At 34.2% G+C, this 17,393-nt stretch overlaps 1 protein-coding gene across 1 annotated transcript; it reads right to left on the bottom strand.

The window, feature by feature from the left end:
- Positions 1-10,488: 10,488 nt before the first annotated feature.
- Positions 10,489-12,948, bottom strand: LOC123921346 (S-adenosyl-L-methionine:benzoic acid/salicylic acid carboxyl methyltransferase 3-like). Its single transcript, XM_045973841.1, has 4 exons — positions 12,795-12,948; positions 11,807-12,211; positions 11,397-11,651; positions 10,489-11,139 (listed from the first exon to the last, which is right to left on the bottom strand). The coding sequence occupies exons 1-4, from the start codon at positions 12,867-12,869 to the stop codon at positions 10,759-10,761; spliced, it is 1,116 nt and encodes a 371-aa protein (XP_045829797.1). The 5' UTR covers positions 12,870-12,948; the 3' UTR covers positions 10,489-10,758.
- Positions 12,949-17,393: the final 4,445 nt, after the last annotated feature.

The raw sequence follows: 17,393 nt of genomic DNA, 5'->3' as shown, positions 1-17,393 counted from the left end.
ATTTTATTCTATTAGTTTGTAGTTATAAGCTATCGGTTTTCAGTTATCACGTATAAGCTAGTTTTTTCAGCTATCAGCTAGCTTTTCAGCTTATAGCTTGATTGTTTGATAAGGCCAGATTTTGAGTTTATAACTTATAGCTTATAAGATAAAAAAAGACATGTTTGGTAAATGTTTTCAAAAAGAGCTTATAGCTTATTTTATTAGCTTATAACTTATCAATTTTGTTTCAATTTTAGCCCTACCATCTTACTTAAAAAAAATTAAATATTAATTAAACATATCTTTTTTATGTCATTTCAATAGCTTAATTTTACCAAATCGGGCCTTAATATTGTTTGTTTGGTAACACTGATAAGCTAACTTATAAATTATTATATTAGCTTATAAGCTTGTTTTATAAAATTAAAGGTGTTTGGTAACAAGCTTTTTGCATTAGCTGATAGCTTTTTACCTTTATTTATTTTTAAGAAAAATAACTACTCACTACCAACATAATGTGGCACAAGTGGTAGATACTTGGGTCCCTTAACCATTTGATCCTGGGTTCGATCCCCGGACGGTGCGTATGGAGAAATATTTGTTGGGAGAGGTCAACCCCTTAAATGGTTCTCAGTTACCTCGAGAGGATTAGTCTTCGTAGTTGCGCGCGGATGATACCTTTAGTTTACCAAAACAAAATACCTTTAGTCACTCAAATAAAATAAAAATGTACTTTTATGTCATTTTATACTTACAACAGTTAAATTTATCAAATATTTTACTTTCTTTCTACTAACTTTTCAGTTATCGGTTAAAATCTAACTTATCAGCTATCAACTACTTAATTTTACCAAATAGAGCCTTAGTATATATTATGAATAGGCCATCTCACCAAAAGTTGTACGACATAGCCTATTTTTTGTTTTATAGATAGACGAAATGACAAGTAATTAAAAATACACATACAAGGGAAATGATCATAGTTCGAACTCCGATAATGACATTCGACTTAATCTCACTATCCACTAGTATAATATAAATTGTTAGGTCAACTATGTCATGTAGGTCATGACCTAATCTTACATTAATTCGACCTAATAATATAAATATTATATTTTATATTTTCTTTATAAAAAATTATATACAAATTAACATTTTCAATAATTTAACCAAGTAGGTCTACATGAATATTACTGTGGTATTGACTAAAATGCCATAACGATAGCATTTGTGTGTGGGTTTTATATTTGTGGTTCAAAATGATATTCAAAGTTTTGTTGGTTGGTAATTTCAAATATCTTGATGGTATAGCCAATTTCAAATATCAATACTTTTCTGTTTATATCTCTTTCGTTATTAATGTTGTTTCAGTGACTTAAAATTGGCTTTCTTTTTACTTTGTTATTTTATTATACACTATTTTTTTTCGTTGAGTTTTATCTCTTTGGTATTTTACTAATATGGTTTTTAAAGAGGTATATGTTTTTTTTTATAATCAAACCCTTACAACAAAGAGCACTAAACTAAGTGCTCATAATACAAGACATAGGATTTAAACACCAAAAAGGAAAAGGAATACAAGTCATACACCCATACCGACTAGTGAACCACAACTAAGAATGAAGTTTGATTGACTCCAATAATGACGAAACATCCGGAATATTGCCCTGAAAAATTACTTTATTGCGAAGATTCTAAATATTCCAAGTGGTTGCCAACCATACCAAGTACCGGACACGACCTTTGTCTTTCATTTTGAACAAATCACCAAATAAATGAAAATGATCTCTACCTTCGACTCCGGTTTGTAACGATGTCCCTAACCAAGATAAAACTTTATTCCATACTCCCTTACTAAAAGGACATGAAATGAAAAGATGATTTTCGTTCTCAGCTTGTTGAAAACAAAAGACGCATGATAATTCATGATGATTAGTCAAAATACCACGATGATGAAGAGCTGTTCTAGTTGGTAATCTATTTAATAATAACATCCAACCGAAAACATTTACTTTCGAAGGAACATCCGACTTCCAAAGGCGCTGAATGGCCTCGAGCACAAGAGCATCTTGAAGTTGTACCTGCCGCAGGTCTAATAAATACGTGTAACAGGATTTAATCGTGAACAATCCATTCGAATCCGGAATCCAGCGCCACTGATCGTGATTATTGTTATGGAGGGAAAAACCATCGAACAGACCTTGTAATTCAGTAAGCTGCCGAGCTTCGTTCACACTCAACGATTCAGACCAATTCCACCTCCATAACGGCACTAAACCATTTCCTCGCAGACGTTCAGAAACCTTAACATTCTTGATCGCTTCTTTAGCATACAAATCAGGAAAAAGATCACAAAAAACCTGGTTTCCGTACCATTTAAATTGCCAAAATCCAATGTTATTACCGTTACCAACGCAACAACTAATATTGGATTTAAACCAACTATCACTCATCCCGCACCCGAGACTAATAATATCACGCCACCACAAAGAGGAGTGTGCACTAGGCGTAATATCAAGACCACTCAGCAATAGAGAAGGTAGGTGACCATAATGGTAATGAAGCAAGTCAGCCCAAATTGCATTATCGTGATTCAAAAAACGCCACTTCCACTTGCTAAGCAAAGCCAAATTAAAGAGTTCGAGATTTTTTACCCCTAAACCACATTTCTCCTTAGGTAAACCAATTTGATCCCATTTAACCCAGCATACCTTTCTCTTCTCTGCACCACCACCCCACAAAAAGTCCCGCTGAATTTTCTCGATACTTTTTAGCACACAACAAGGAGCCCTGAAAAAAGAGAAAAAATAAAGAGGTATACTAGCCAAAACAGAATTGATCAGAGTGATGTGACCACCGAAGGACAAATGACGGCTATGCCAAGAATTCAAACGTTTAGTCATAGCCTCCACAACAGGTTTCCAAGTCTCTCTCCTTGGTGGATTAGCTCCTACCGGTATTCCCAAAAATTTAAAGGGAATTGTCGCCGTATTACAAGATAAAAAAGAGGCCCCAACTTCAAGAAGTCTTGCACCCACATTGATACCGTAGAGTTTACTCTTCACAAAATTAATTTTTAAACCGGACACCAGTTCAAAACCTCTAAGCATAGACTTAATAGTCCAAAAATTCTTCCAACTGTCTTCTCCCATTATAATGGTATCATCCGCGAATTGTAACAATTGGAAGTGAAGATTGGCATTTACCTTAAAGCCCCTGAACCTGCCTACATCAACAGCTTTCTTCATCATAATTGCCAAGCCTTCTGCGACAATAAGAAATAAGAACGGAGATAATGAATCACCCAGACGTAAACCTCTTCCCACTTTGAAATCTTCAGTAGGACTGCCGTTAACCAATATGGACATTGAAATTTCGAAGATACATGCTCGCATCCATTTTAACCAACCTTCCGAGAAACCCATTTTAGACATCATGCGATCCAAAAAACCCCAGTTGACTGTATCATAAATGCGTTCAAAATCAACTTTGAACAACAGACAATTATCTTTCCTACGTTTGGCGAGATCGATGACTTCATTAAGAACCAGCACCCCATCTAAAATCTGACGCTGTGGTAGAAAAGCCGATTGACAAGAGTAGATCAATTTTCCCAACACCTTTTTCAAACAATTCGCCAATATTTTTGAAAGAATTTTATACAAGCTCCCGATCAAACAAATAGGGCGGTAATCAAAAAGATCCTGCGGATGATCCTTCTTTGGAATAAGTGTCAAAAAAGAAGCAGTCACAACCCTTGGTAAAGCAGCTTTCTCATGAAATTCAGTTAGAAAGTTCATCAAATCTTTTTTCACAATTGGCCAGCACACCTTGAAAAAATGAAGATTAAAACCATCTGGATCCGGGTTCTTGTTACCGTCACAACTCCACATTGTTTCTTTTACTTCTGCTTCATCGAAAGGAGCTAAAAGAAAAGCATTGTCATCGACTGATAAAGAATTAAAATCAACACCTTGAAGAAAAGGTCTAGAATTCCAGTCTTCCGAAAGATGCTTAACAAAGTGATTCTTCTCTTCTTTTTTAATAGCTGCCACTCCTTCTAGCCAGGCCTCTCCTTGCTTTAACATAACGATCTGATTACGGCGACGACGCCCCTTTATACTTGAATGGAAAAAACGTGAATTAGAATCTCCTTCTTGAATCTACTTCGTTCTAGATTTTTGACGAAGAAGACTCTCTGTAGAATGAATTTGCTCCCAAAAATTCCTAACCAACTCCTTCGAGTTTAAATCAGTCGGGTCGACACCCCCATTTGCAATTAAGTCCTCTACCTCGTTCAATTCCCTCACTGTTTTGTCAATACACAGATCCTTAAAACCAAAAACATCTCGATTCCACTTCTTCAACGCTTCTTTCAATCTCTTCATCTTTTCTAAAATAACGAAAGTCTTTGTTCCTCTTACATCGGATTGCGCCCAAATGTTTTTCACAAGATCAAAGAATTCTGGATGATCAACCCAACAACTGTTGAATTTAAAGGGTTTAGGCCCCCAGTTATGATTAGAACATTCTAACCAAATAGGGCAATGGTCAGAAATATCGCGGTCACCATCCATTGATAAGATATACCTCCTTGGTGAATAAAACCTTCAGATAAAAGGAATCGATCCAATCTGCTCATTGCTGAACCATCAGAATTGAACCAAGTAAATTTCTTCCCTAGAACCGGGATATCGATCACTTACATAGCCTCCATGAAAAGGGAAAATTCTGATCTCTCCGACAAACTCCTACTGCCACTATTACCTCTTCTTTCTCCACTCTTCGATATAGCATTAAAATCACCCCCTAAAACTCAATCTCCGAAAGCATTGTTTGATTTAAATTCTACCAAATCCTTCCATAATTTTCGTTTACCAGCCAACGAACAGGGAGAATAGATATTCACAATATACAACAACCTATTTTTCTATTCCACACAAATACCCAGAAAACCAACACCGGTAAAGCTAAAACGAAAAGAAAATAAATCTTTATTCTAAATAGATAACATACCACCAGAGAGACCGATTGATTCTTTAGCTACCCAAACAACCTCTTTATATCCCCACAAACCGCGTATCAAAGAATAAATGAAAGCAGATCTTTTTGTTTCTTGTAATAAGCACATATCGAATGCACCTGAATGTAATAATGAACTCAGTCGACGTTGTTTCGCCGCGTCACCCCACGCCCTCAAATTAAGAGACATAATCTTCATTATAAAACCGTGTTATGCTGCTCCCTCAAACGTCTCGCTGCTTCATCGCTCTTTTCATTATTGAGAATTTTTTCGACATAGGTTTCCTCCACCTCTTCACCCACTACCCCTAACTCCGTCGCTCCCTGCCATAACTTCTGAGCCGATTCCTAATCATATTTCTCCATAAATCTTCGGTTGCAATTGTGAAAATTTGACGAACTAATAGAACTACAATAGAGAATCTCGCCGATCGATGACAAAGATGAAGCTGGTTTCTTGCTCGAACGATGTTGCGAAGGAGGGTTGCGCGTTACACCATTGAACTCAAACACAGAACGACAAGATGAAACCTCATCCTCGATTGGGTTAGCACGAAAAGTCGAAATCGATAAGTTTGGATTTGGAATCTTCAAGTTGAAGTTTTGGATAGTGTGTTGATGTTTTCTAACTTTTGCAGGTGTTGGGTGAATGCGAGTCATGCCTTTCCCTTGTGCGTCTTGGTTACCAATTGCGCCTGCTTTGGTCAACTTAATATAAACATTTCGTGGGCCATCATTGTAAACGCCCCTTGTTCTGTGACCTTCACCCCCTCCTTCAGATACTAGAGAAAGTTGCAAACAGCTCACCTCTGCAGATTAGGTCTTATTTCTAACCACACCACCTGTGATAGATAAATTAGTGTTGCTAGTATGTTGTGTCCCACCTGCACCATCCTCATGTCCCAACAAAATACCACCATCCAGTAACCTATTATCCTCCTTGCTTCTAACCCCATCCACACATTTTGAATTTTCCTTCCCTTCCTCCTTATCATTGTTACTACCCAAATTTGGGCCTGAGATATTAATTAACTTGTACAATATTAGCATTAGAGGCTGACTTTAAAACTAATAACTCTCCCACCTCCGATTCTCTATCCTCCATGTCCCCTTCCGTCCACATCCCCCGAACCTCCTCCTCCTCATCTTCTTCCGACTCGACGCTCGAATCTCGTCCCTCGTTACCATTTTTTTGAGGAATCATGATACGCGTAGGCCCATAAGAGTCTTCCAGAACACGAAGATGGTAAACATCACCATTGACTTTAACATCAATGAACTCGTCAATGATTTGTTGACACGACGTGCGAATCATGAGACGTGCAACATCCATTGTGCTTTTCTTCAATGTACCTTCATCTTCGTTAATAAACGAACCCCATGGTTTAAATAATTGGGCAAAAAAACCATATTCCATGCATGGGAAGGAACCCCGTAAATCCTCAACCAAACAGTTCGTTCAACATCTAAATCACTGGGACACCATGATCGAATCACCTTAACCATTGATCCAACCATCCTTTAGCGTCATCCATTATAGTTTCGACTTCACCATCCTCCTGTCCTTCTAAAAGTGCTAAGTTTGCACCTAAAGGGGTAACTTTGACACCAAAATATCCTTGTCTATGAAAGGCTGATTGAATGTTATACGTCATACCCGACTCGTGTACTACCCCGACAAACGCCTTTTGTAATTTCTCCATGTCCTCCTTGGCTGCCTCATATGACAAAACAATGGATTGTGCGCCTGGTTGACGTGATAATTTTCCAGTTTTGACCGCATGGGCAAATTATCTGGGCGCCTCTTTACAGGGAAATAATAAAGTTCCAGCTAGTGATTGTTCGTTCGCCGCCTTGTCATGTTGTTCTTCATCCCTCCTGCTCCTCCTACCCTCCTTTCTTACCTGGTTACAATCGAATCTCCTCTCCCCTCCTGGCCGATGATGATGTTGTCTAATTCCAATTCAAAACCACGGATATCCGTTACTCGAGCAAACCGTGTGAATCCAAATCTTCTACCTCCCACATCGCGTTTGGTAGGAATTGCAACTTCTGTAACGTTGCCATAATATTTGAATGCTCTGAGCATGGCAAGTGCACCGAAACTGTCCGGGAAGCTCGTAAAAAAGTATGTCGTGATATCATCTAGGTGTTCGTTGAGCGATGATATTGATGTTGCAATGTCTGATTTCTTTTGCGATCCTTTCCTGCGTCTACCTTGCACCGTTTTCCATTGATGAACATCGTCCCCCATCCTTCATAAGAAAACTTTTCGCCGTTCGATTGCTTCGCCAAAACTGGTCCCTAACCGAGGGTAACCCTGTTGCCGGATAAACCGGGCTAGGACTTTAAACTCTCGTTTGGCTAGTCAACCAACGTTGAAAAATGTGAGAAAGGAGGGAGAAGTCATATAAGGAGATAAAAATTGTATCAATGGCAAAACAAAACAAAAAAAACATTTGTCTCGTTAAAAAACCTTCCTAGTAAAACCCAGTGGGATAAAACCTAGAGAAGGGGAAAAGAGTACAGATTCAATTGTGTTTTATTGGGTCTTATTTGAAATTAGATTTGGGTGAAGCATTTGATCGAACACCCTGCGGGCATAGGTAATTGAGCCGAGATTTGCATAGGAGCTGATGAAATTGTTTAAGAGAGAGATTTCTTACCCTTGAACAGCATCACAGTTCCAATTGATAACCCAATAATCAAGAGAATTATAGAGACAATCCCTTAAGATGAAGAAATAGAAGCAAGCATCAAAAAAAGCTCCTCCGCTTGCTGCCGTTTCTCTCACGATTGCTTTCACTTTCAGTAGAGCAGAGCAAAGCAATGAAGAAGAATAAGATCGAAGAAAACGCGCACAATCAGTGGTAGTTGTCCTCCTCTAAAGAGGTATATGTTGTTGATCTTTTGAATTGTATAATTGGGTTTTGGCATAGTCCCCCAAAGTGTATTTATCCTTATATTTATTAAATGATAAGTATTGGGTATTAAAATTGATTGGTGATGGTTGTGGGTTGTTAATATATTATCTATGTGATGTCTTTGCACTATGATTTTATTTTTTCTTAAAAATAAAATAATATAATCATTTATGTGGAGATTATAACAATTGCTTTTTTTTTAAAAAAAAAAAGCAAAAGTTTTATTAAAATTGAAAAATGCACAAGGGGTGCAAATAAACACAACCAATTCCACCTGATACAATGGTGGAGCAGCAACAAAGAACATATCCTCCCTATTAAACAAATGAGTAGCACCCATTCAACAGCAAAGCCTTAGAACAACCACACGACCTTTACAAACAAAATTGAGAAATATGAACAACTATTTATTCCAGTTTAATCAATACAAGAAAACCAACTCTAAGAATATTCCATGACATTATTTTCAGATTGCCAAATTAAAGTGATAGAAAAACAGACCAAGCTTGCATATTCCCGATTGTGCCTGGAGCCAACTTCTCTGCACCTAGTGCCAGAGGCAGTTGCAAAACTGCTTTCCTTCATCATTCAATTACCAAGGCAAATCCCAATGATGACAGGAATTTATATGATGTCTTTAGATAGTTTTTAGGATAGTTTTCAATAATTTTCAAGACAAAAAGTATGAAAATACCTAAGGAATGAAGTTACTTGACCAAGAAGCTATAGTTGAAGAAATTACACAAAAAGGAGCAAAAACCGAATAAACGAGCTGAATATACCACATCGTAGCAAAAATGTCATAACTTGAACTACGAGTATCGGATTAAGGCCCGTGACCATGCGTTGGAAATTTAAGACAAAGAGATACAACTTTCGTGTTGAAGCCGAGAGCTAGTTATAAAGTCTCATCGTGGCCACGATGGTTTGTTATAAAAAAGGAAAAGATCGTAATTTAATTAAACAAATCTTTTTCATCGTGCCACGTTGGCCACACGATGGCCACGATGTAACTTGAGTCCCAAGTCCAAATTGCTATAAATAGAGCAAATGAGGAGAAGGAAGGAGAGCCAAAAGCTCTCTAGGAAGGCAATCTCTCATCACCGGGAGTAGTTTTCCTCGCGCTTCAACGAGGTTATTTCGTATGTGTAATTTTCTATCTCTTTTGTTATAATTATGCTTATGAGTAACTAATTTCCTTATGTTAGGTTTAGTAGATGAACTTCCCTCAAACTACTTGATCGTGTAATTGGTTATTATATTATTGTAATTCCGTCTATATTAATTATTTAAGTATCATCTATGTTTAATGCTTTTCATTAGTATACATATTATTGAAATTGATCTAGATATCAATTTTTTTTCGGGAGACTCTTGTTATTTGAATTGATGATAATTATTCAACAAAGTTATTGTAGGGATACATAACTTGCGGCTATTGTAAGGATACGTAGTTTGCGGTTGTGACTTTTGAACTAACGTTCTTTAATGCTTTCATAATTTCTCATCTCACCTAATGGATTAGGGAGTTGTTCATAGTGAATAGGGTAATAAGACACAGGAGTGATTATTACTACTTAAGGGTTAATTCGTCGTGATGAACGAGACTTAATTTGAATTGTGAAATATAATAACAGGTTACCGAGTAGAAAAAGGGAAGAGATTCAAAACAACCTAACTATCCTTCTTATCTTGTATTATTTTCTTTTATTGTTTTCTTTTATACTTTTGATACAAACAAACTTTAAAGACTAATTTAATAATAATTTAGTTGTTGCACACACAATCCTTATGGAGATGATCTTACTTAATTTATTACTTGAACAATTTTGTACACTTGCAAAATAGTCATCACCCAACAATCTGCAGCTTGCCTTTTAATTGATGGTGGTGCCAACTTCCCACAAACCACCGTGCAACTCCACTTGATTACACCACCCCCTTCGGCCCTCGGAGTCTACCTCTCCGTACTCCTGAAAAATGCTTGTCTCTAATTGCCCTTGGATTTTTAGGACAACCCACAACCTATATTGTACCCTCTTCAACCTCCGAATTGTAGCTTTCCGTACTCTTGAAGATTTCCTTGTCTCTAACCTACCTTGAAATTTTAGGTGGTTTTACAAGCTACAATATCAAACTCTCCTTGCATCCAACTACCTCCAGCAGTCATACATGTTACAACAATGGAACACCAAGGCGGACATCACACACCAACCAAAACATCAGCAAAAGCAACGAGTGATTCAAGATGTATCGAATCATGTTTCAAGGTTGTAAGAGTTTTGGTCCCCTTGATCTTAAGATTATTATCTAACATAAAAGCCCAATACCTTAAGTCGAAATATTATTACTAACACATATATGCAAATATTAATTCTCTTCGTAAGATTAAAATCTAGTATATTCATGCAAGGTAAACATTTAAGAAAAGTACAAACAACCGATATATAGTATATTTTTAACCCCACACATTAGAGGAGCACAAGGGAGAGGTCCAAGCACAACCCAACAACAACAACAAAAACAACAGCAGAAAAAACAAAAGAGAAACACATGAAAATAATAAAAAAAGTACAAAATTTATTTATTATAATATCACAGCTACGTACGCGTACAAAGCTATTAAGTTTGATCTAGCGGTAAGAGATTTAGGTAATATGTATGAGGTCTTACGTTCGATCCTCATCGTCAATATTATAAACCAAAAACTACATATGGGTACCACCATTATAATATCACAACTACGGGAAATGCAACTTAACTACCAACCACAAAACTTTGAAAATCATTTTGAACCACTAATATAAAACCCACACAAAAATCCTATTCATTATGGCATTCTAGTCAATGCTATGGTAATATTGGTGACCTTAGTTCTATCTTTCGGCATATGATCAGTTACATTTTTCTGAAAGCGGTTAAAAACCTCTTTGGTCACATCTTCGCCAAAATGACTAACTAGCAAAGGTTCCGCCACTGCCCTTATGCATTGTGCCACACTGTATCCATCATTTTTGAGTGATCCTGGAATTTTAGATGTAAACTCAAAAGCATCCTCATAATTATCAAGTTCATTCAAAATTATTTGAGAAGACTCCAATTGATTGATGACAAATGATCCTTCTGTGAGAATTTCCAACTTCACTTCAGATAGAGATGGATAATAGATAGGGATGTTGAAATCTTTGAGTTTTTCTTCATTTATAATTCCCTGTAGCAATTGTTGAATAATTCATATTATAATAATGTCAAGTTAATGTTTCAAATGCTTAAAAATGGTCAAGATAAAAATAAATAGGTAATTTGTCTCCGTAAGTTTAGCTCAGTCGATAGGGATATCACATTAGCTAGGGTTTGAATCCCAGACACTCCACGTATTAACTACTAAGGTGGAATATATAGGCTAAAACCCTTTTGGTGAGATGACATATTCATAATAAATATTAAAATATCTCATATATAGTTTACCTGCAAAACCATATCATTAAGAGCCATCGACATAAGGTCCCATACGGAAGAACACTCCTTGCTTGATGGATCCTCAGATTGTCTTCCAATTAAAGTTACAAATAAACAACCCCCTTCAACTAATTCTTGGGCACGGCACTTGAGAAAATAAGAGAAATCTGTTTTATATTGATCATAGTAAGCCTTAAGGACATTTGAGGGGCTTGTGCTAGACATGTAAATGTTACCTTTATTGTTGTCTAGACCCTCGGGAACCTAATTAGTGTACCAAAACAATAAAATTTATCAATATTTCGCCAATCTATAGAAGTAAATTAAATAAAGAGAAAATTAGTATTGAGGTGAAAAGTTGATTAAAGGTACAAAGAATACGAAAAAAGAATAAGAAAAGAGAGTTAATATAAACAAACCTTAGATAAAAATTGAAGGCTATAAGAGGAATGGACAAAATGCAAACTTTTATCGGGAAAAATCCTCCCATAAAAGGAACCGGGAGCTCCAAAGAAGTAGCATGGACCCATTTCAGTTTCTATTTCATTATGTAGATTTTCTTTGAAGGTGTCGAGGGATCGAAATATATTGTTGAAGTCGTTTCCCGGTAGATCGTTCAAAAAGACTTTATATTCTGGAGATTTATATTTCATTTCTTGATAAAGTTTTTCCACATTCTTAATAGTTTCTGAGATCACCAACAAAGTGTTTGGTCCATAAGAACAACCCAAATCTGCAATTGCCAAGCTATTGGGAAGTGTTTTGCAACATAGGTTGGTTATGGCTTCATCTCTTAGAAGTTTTGTCAAAGAAATTGTCTTTCGCTGTATATATATATACCAAAATGTTATTCAAACAACTATTTTCTAACGATTATACAACAAATATATAATTTTTGTTTTTTTTAATATTTTTGTATGTCCCAAGTTTCGTGCTTTGAGTGGTATAAAAAAGTAATTCTATATGGTGTCATATTTTTGTCAAAGAAAAGTTGTTTTCAATAACACATCTGATATATATACTCATTTACTTAAGATGAATGATATTTTGATACACATTTTCTTACACAATAGATACACAAAAGAGAGAGCGAAACAAAGGAAAAAGAAGAAGAGATGAATATTATCAAACTTCCCTTGTGTATGGATTGTGTAAGAAAAAGCGTGTCAAAATATCATTTCTCTGTACTTAATTTTTGTTTTGTCTCAAATTCAAATTGTGTTAATTATATTTTCCTATAATACCCTTGTGAAAAGATTATCCATCATTTCAACACACCAATCATTTTACCAAACTCCTACTACAAAATAGTTTCTGCTAATTTTTAAGCTATATAATTTTTGTCATAAAAAAACTATATAATGATCCCTAAAAATAATTAATGATATTGTACAAATAGATACACACCTGAAGTAATGAGTTGTTTGCATAACTTTCTTCTCCCACACCTCCATTCATGTGTAGTACCTGTGCTAAATCCATTATTGTTTCTTTTATATCTTTCTTTGAGAGTTGTTTTGCTTTTATGCTTATGCGTTTAATTAGGATAGCCCAGGTCACACATATATATAGAAGCATCCTGCTTGCATGTGTGAAAATTTCAACCTCGATATTCAAGAATCGTGATTGGTAGTCCCTTCGTCTCAAAATATAAACAAAAGTTGGTCAACAGAAATGGATGTATTTGGTCTAAATCTTTAACCAAATACATCAAATTTTTTTTGACTCACTTTTACTTATATTTTGGGATAGAGTACAAAATATGACATGAAATTTCAACATTCAATTTTCTTTATTTGACGAAAATATTCAAGGACCCGTTGTATTAAATTTGTTTTAAAAGTGTTTGACAAAAAAAAATTGTTTTAAAAGTGTATGACTAATATATTTATTGTTGACTTTTTCAAACGTAATATTTGAAAAACTATCCAATTATCAAAATATTCACTCACATAAAATAAGAGCGGTGCTATATATATAGCACGACGTCCTATGTCGTCCAATTTGCACGATCTTTAAATTTTTTTCATTTCATACTTGCTTATCCGTTTCAAAAGTAAAATAAACTAATACAAAAATAAAAAGTAAGGGCAACGTAATAAAACACCATATTCCATGAACACCATATTTGCTTATCCGTTTCACAAGAGTTACACGTAGTATCTTTTAAAACCAAATGTCAACTTACTAACAAGATAAATAATTAAAAGGATTAATTTGCAGTACCACTACTACCTGAAGAGAGATGTTTGTTTGTTTACTAATTCATTAAGAATGCAACACAAACTAAACAAATGATTTTGAGTCAAATAAAATAAGAGAAAAAATCAATATGAAAAATTACGGACTTATCGTGCACTGTCGACAACAAATTTTGTCGTGCCATCTATCATTTTCCATAAAATAACATTCTACTTTTATGTCATTTTATACGTACAATAGCTAAATTTATCAAACATTTTAATTTCGTTTTACTAATTTTTTAGTTATCAGTTAAAAGTTAATTTATCAACTATCAACCATCAACTAACTTAATTTTATCAAACAGAACCTAAGGTCATCTCACCAAAAGTAACATATATATATATATATATATATATATATATATATATATATATATATATATATATATATATATATATATATATATATAGGTGCATGCATCGTGTATGCATGTGTAAAACTAAAAACATATACTCCCTCTGATCCAAAATATAAGGAAAATTTAGTCAAACAAAGTTAATGTATTTAATCTAAATTTTTAATTAAATACATCAATTTTCTTAGAGCAATTTTCTCTTATATTTTCGGATGGAGGGAATACGTGTGATGACATGTGAAATTTTGAGACATTGTATTTTTGTTTTTGAATGGCAATGACATGTTGTATTAAAATATGTAAATTTTTGTCCATGTGAGTTTAATTTGGTTGGTAGGAACATTGCATAATATATGTAGGGGTAAGGTTCGAACCTCGGACAACTCACTTATTCACTTTAAGTCATTAGACTAGTTGACAAAAAAATAAATGTAAATTTCAATATTTAATGACACAATGTATTAATATATTATTTTTTAGAGTCTTGGTCTTCAATCTGATTTTAATTTTTTTAGAATTTGAATTTATAGAAATCAAACTTGTGAAATTATGATATTTTGAATTTTTTACATTTTTTAGGTGTCATGATTTTTTTAGAGAGCGAGTCAGCCGGTTCAATCTGGTTTAATAACTATATAGTTTTATTATAGAGACTGGTTCATTTCACCGGTTTAATTCGACTTAATCCGATTTATCATGCGATTCGACCAATGATCTGGTGGTTCGACCAATGAACCAGTGACCCAGTATCCTTACCGGTTCGATGTCCGATCCGATTTTTAAAACATTGGTTATTTTTGTTGACAATGAGTTTTGTCGACCGGAAAGACTGAGAGAATCGAAGGTGATATAAACCCCCAATAAATGAGATTTGAATTGTGTTAAGTTTAAAATCATTTTCTTAAACCTTTTCAAAAACAGCGCTTAAAGAGTAATGACAGCCATCACCTATCATTTATAATAATTAACATCCAATACTAATAAATAAGGAAAAAAAATAACTTTGAAGGGACTATAGCAAAACTCAATTATACAATTTTAAAAATCAACAATATCTGGTTGTTCAAAACCGAACAAGTAAAATCACAAATAGATATGTACCAAAAAACAAAAAATCACAAATAGATAAACTCAACGAAAAAAAAGAAGCCAATTTTAAAGAAAAATGTATACAAGTTTTTGTTGTTAATGAAACAAATTTAATTTGATAAGTGATGGAGTAATTAAAAGTACATGTGTGATATTGTCAAAAAAAACAAAGTACATGTGTGATGTCTTTCTTTCGATGCCGTGTTCCGCAGCCAGCCACGTTGTCATGCAGCTCTCAAGTCAAAGATACAGATTTGACTAGGGTAATGAAGTCTCAAATGGAGTCTCAAATGGAGTCTCAAATGGAGTCTGCCACTTTGGAATGAATTAGATTTAAGAAAAAAATGAAGCAACGTATTATGTATTAATATATTATGGCTCATGTTAAAGGCACATGTTAAGATACCATGACTCAAGAGCGTATAGATGAGATGGCTTGGGTCTCTTTTAGCTTAACCAAGGTTATAGATTCGATCTCTAACTTGGAGATGCAACAACGTTAAAACTCTTGGGAAGAATTTGCCACTCATTTGAACCCCACAAGACTCTTGTTTTAAACAAGCCAAAATGAGAAATCTACTAAGCACACAAGAGTAAAAAAAAAAAGGACCCCACAAGGCTCTAAGGATTATCCTCTGCAGTTGCGCGCAGAGGATACCCAATTTACACAAAAAAAAAAAAGCACATGTTAAAATATTTAAACATAGAAATTTTAGAATTTAATAATGTAAGATATTATTTTATTTTTTTGTAAAATTGCCTAGTGGCTAAAATTTTATCTTTAAAATATTTATAATTTAAAAAGTTGAATACACAATTTTAAAAAAATATTTCCATATTTCCATTCTCTCTTCATTTCTCTCCAAAAGTTATTTTCAGTGTTTTAAAAAACAGACCATACCGGCCGGTCGAACTGGGAATCGAAGATCGTCCAGTCTGGTTCAAATGTTGGATTGGATAAGTTATTAGACTGGTGGGAACCACTCAAAACCGGTGAACCGGCCAGTTCCCCAAACCGCCGGTTCGATTTGCATGCGTTTTTTTTTTATATATATAACTTTTTTGTCATTTTTTATGTTGAAAATACAAATTAGCAAACATTGTAAACCAGAAAATACAATTTTTTTTAACAGCTAGAAAATACAAATTAGAAAGACAGTAGAAGAATTGAGTCAGAGAAGAAGTGAGTAGAGTAGGAGAAGATCTGAGTAGAATAGTGAATAGAAAGATCTCTACAATATTGTTAAAGAGTTGCGGGAGAATTAGATGAAACAGAACAAATTGTAGTTTTTTCAAAGAGAAATCATTATAATGTTACAACTTGCTACAATGAAAAAATAAGAAGATTAAATGTTGAAACTTGAAAGAATGGTGTTGCTAGAAGAAAGTGAAACAACGCTTCTCTGTTGTTCAAACAAAAAAAGAGAAACAGTGCTTCTCTTGTTGCAAAGGAGGGGATTATGAGACTAGTCGTAATATTTAGGGTTAGTTTGGGCTTGACCCACTAACATTTAAATGACTTGGCCCACTATTTTTTGTTACTATGGTGAGGTGTTTTTTTTTTTTAATAATAATGATAATAATATAAAAAATTTCATTAAAATAAACAACGATACTATTAAATTACACTATTTAATAAAACACTAATCTATTGCTTCAAAAAAAAAATTAAACATTAATCTAGTTATCATTTTTGTTTTTTTGTAAGGTCTTGTTACGACTTAGATTTTTTTTTATAGCAACTTAATACTTATAAATAGTTTTAATATTTTAGGTGTTATCATTTTTTAGAGTCTTGGTCTTCAATCTGATTTTAATTTTTTTAGAATTTGAATTTATAGAAATCAAACTTATGATATTTTGAAATTTTTACATTTTTTAGGTGTTATGATTTTTTTAGAGAACGAGTCAGCCGGTTCAATCTGGTTTAATAACTATATAGTTTTATTATAGAGACCGGTTCATTTCACCGGTTTAATTCGACTTAATCCGATTTAACATGAGATTCGACCAATGATCCGGTGGTTCGACCAATGAACCAGTGACCCAATATCCTTACCGGTTCGATGTTCGGTCCGATTTTTAAAATATTGGTTATTTTTGTTGACAATGAGTTTTGTCGACCGGAAAGACTGAGAGAATTGAAGGTGATATAAACCCCCAATAAATGAGATTTGAATTGTGTTAAGTTTAAAATCATTTTCTTAAACCTTTTCAAAAACAGCGCTCAAAGAGTAATGACAGCCATCACCTATCATTTTTAATAATTAACATCCAATACTAATAAATAAGGAAAAAAAATAACTTTGAAGGGACTA

This window comes from Trifolium pratense, linkage group LG4 (assembly GCF_020283565.1).
Source record: "Trifolium pratense cultivar HEN17-A07 linkage group LG4, ARS_RC_1.1, whole genome shotgun sequence".
Taxonomy (NCBI): domain Eukaryota; kingdom Viridiplantae; phylum Streptophyta; class Magnoliopsida; order Fabales; family Fabaceae; genus Trifolium; species Trifolium pratense.
This window is presented reverse-complemented; position numbering and strand designations above follow the sequence as displayed.

What these genes read in the sequence shown, in the direction of transcription:
- LOC123921346 (XM_045973841.1), bottom strand. Translation starts at nt 12,869, where the DNA reads ATGGATTTAGCACAGGTACTACACATGAATGGAGGTGTGGGAGAAGAA. An exon ending in GCCTTCAATTTTTATCTAAG is followed by an intron (nt 11,652 to 11,806) that starts GTTTGTTTATAT and finishes TACACTAATTAG; the next exon opens with GTTCCCGAGGGTCTAGACAA. An exon ending in TTAATGATATGGTTTTGCAG is followed by an intron (nt 11,140 to 11,396) that starts GTAAACTATATA and finishes CAATTGCTACAG; the next exon opens with GGAATTATAAATGAAGAAAA.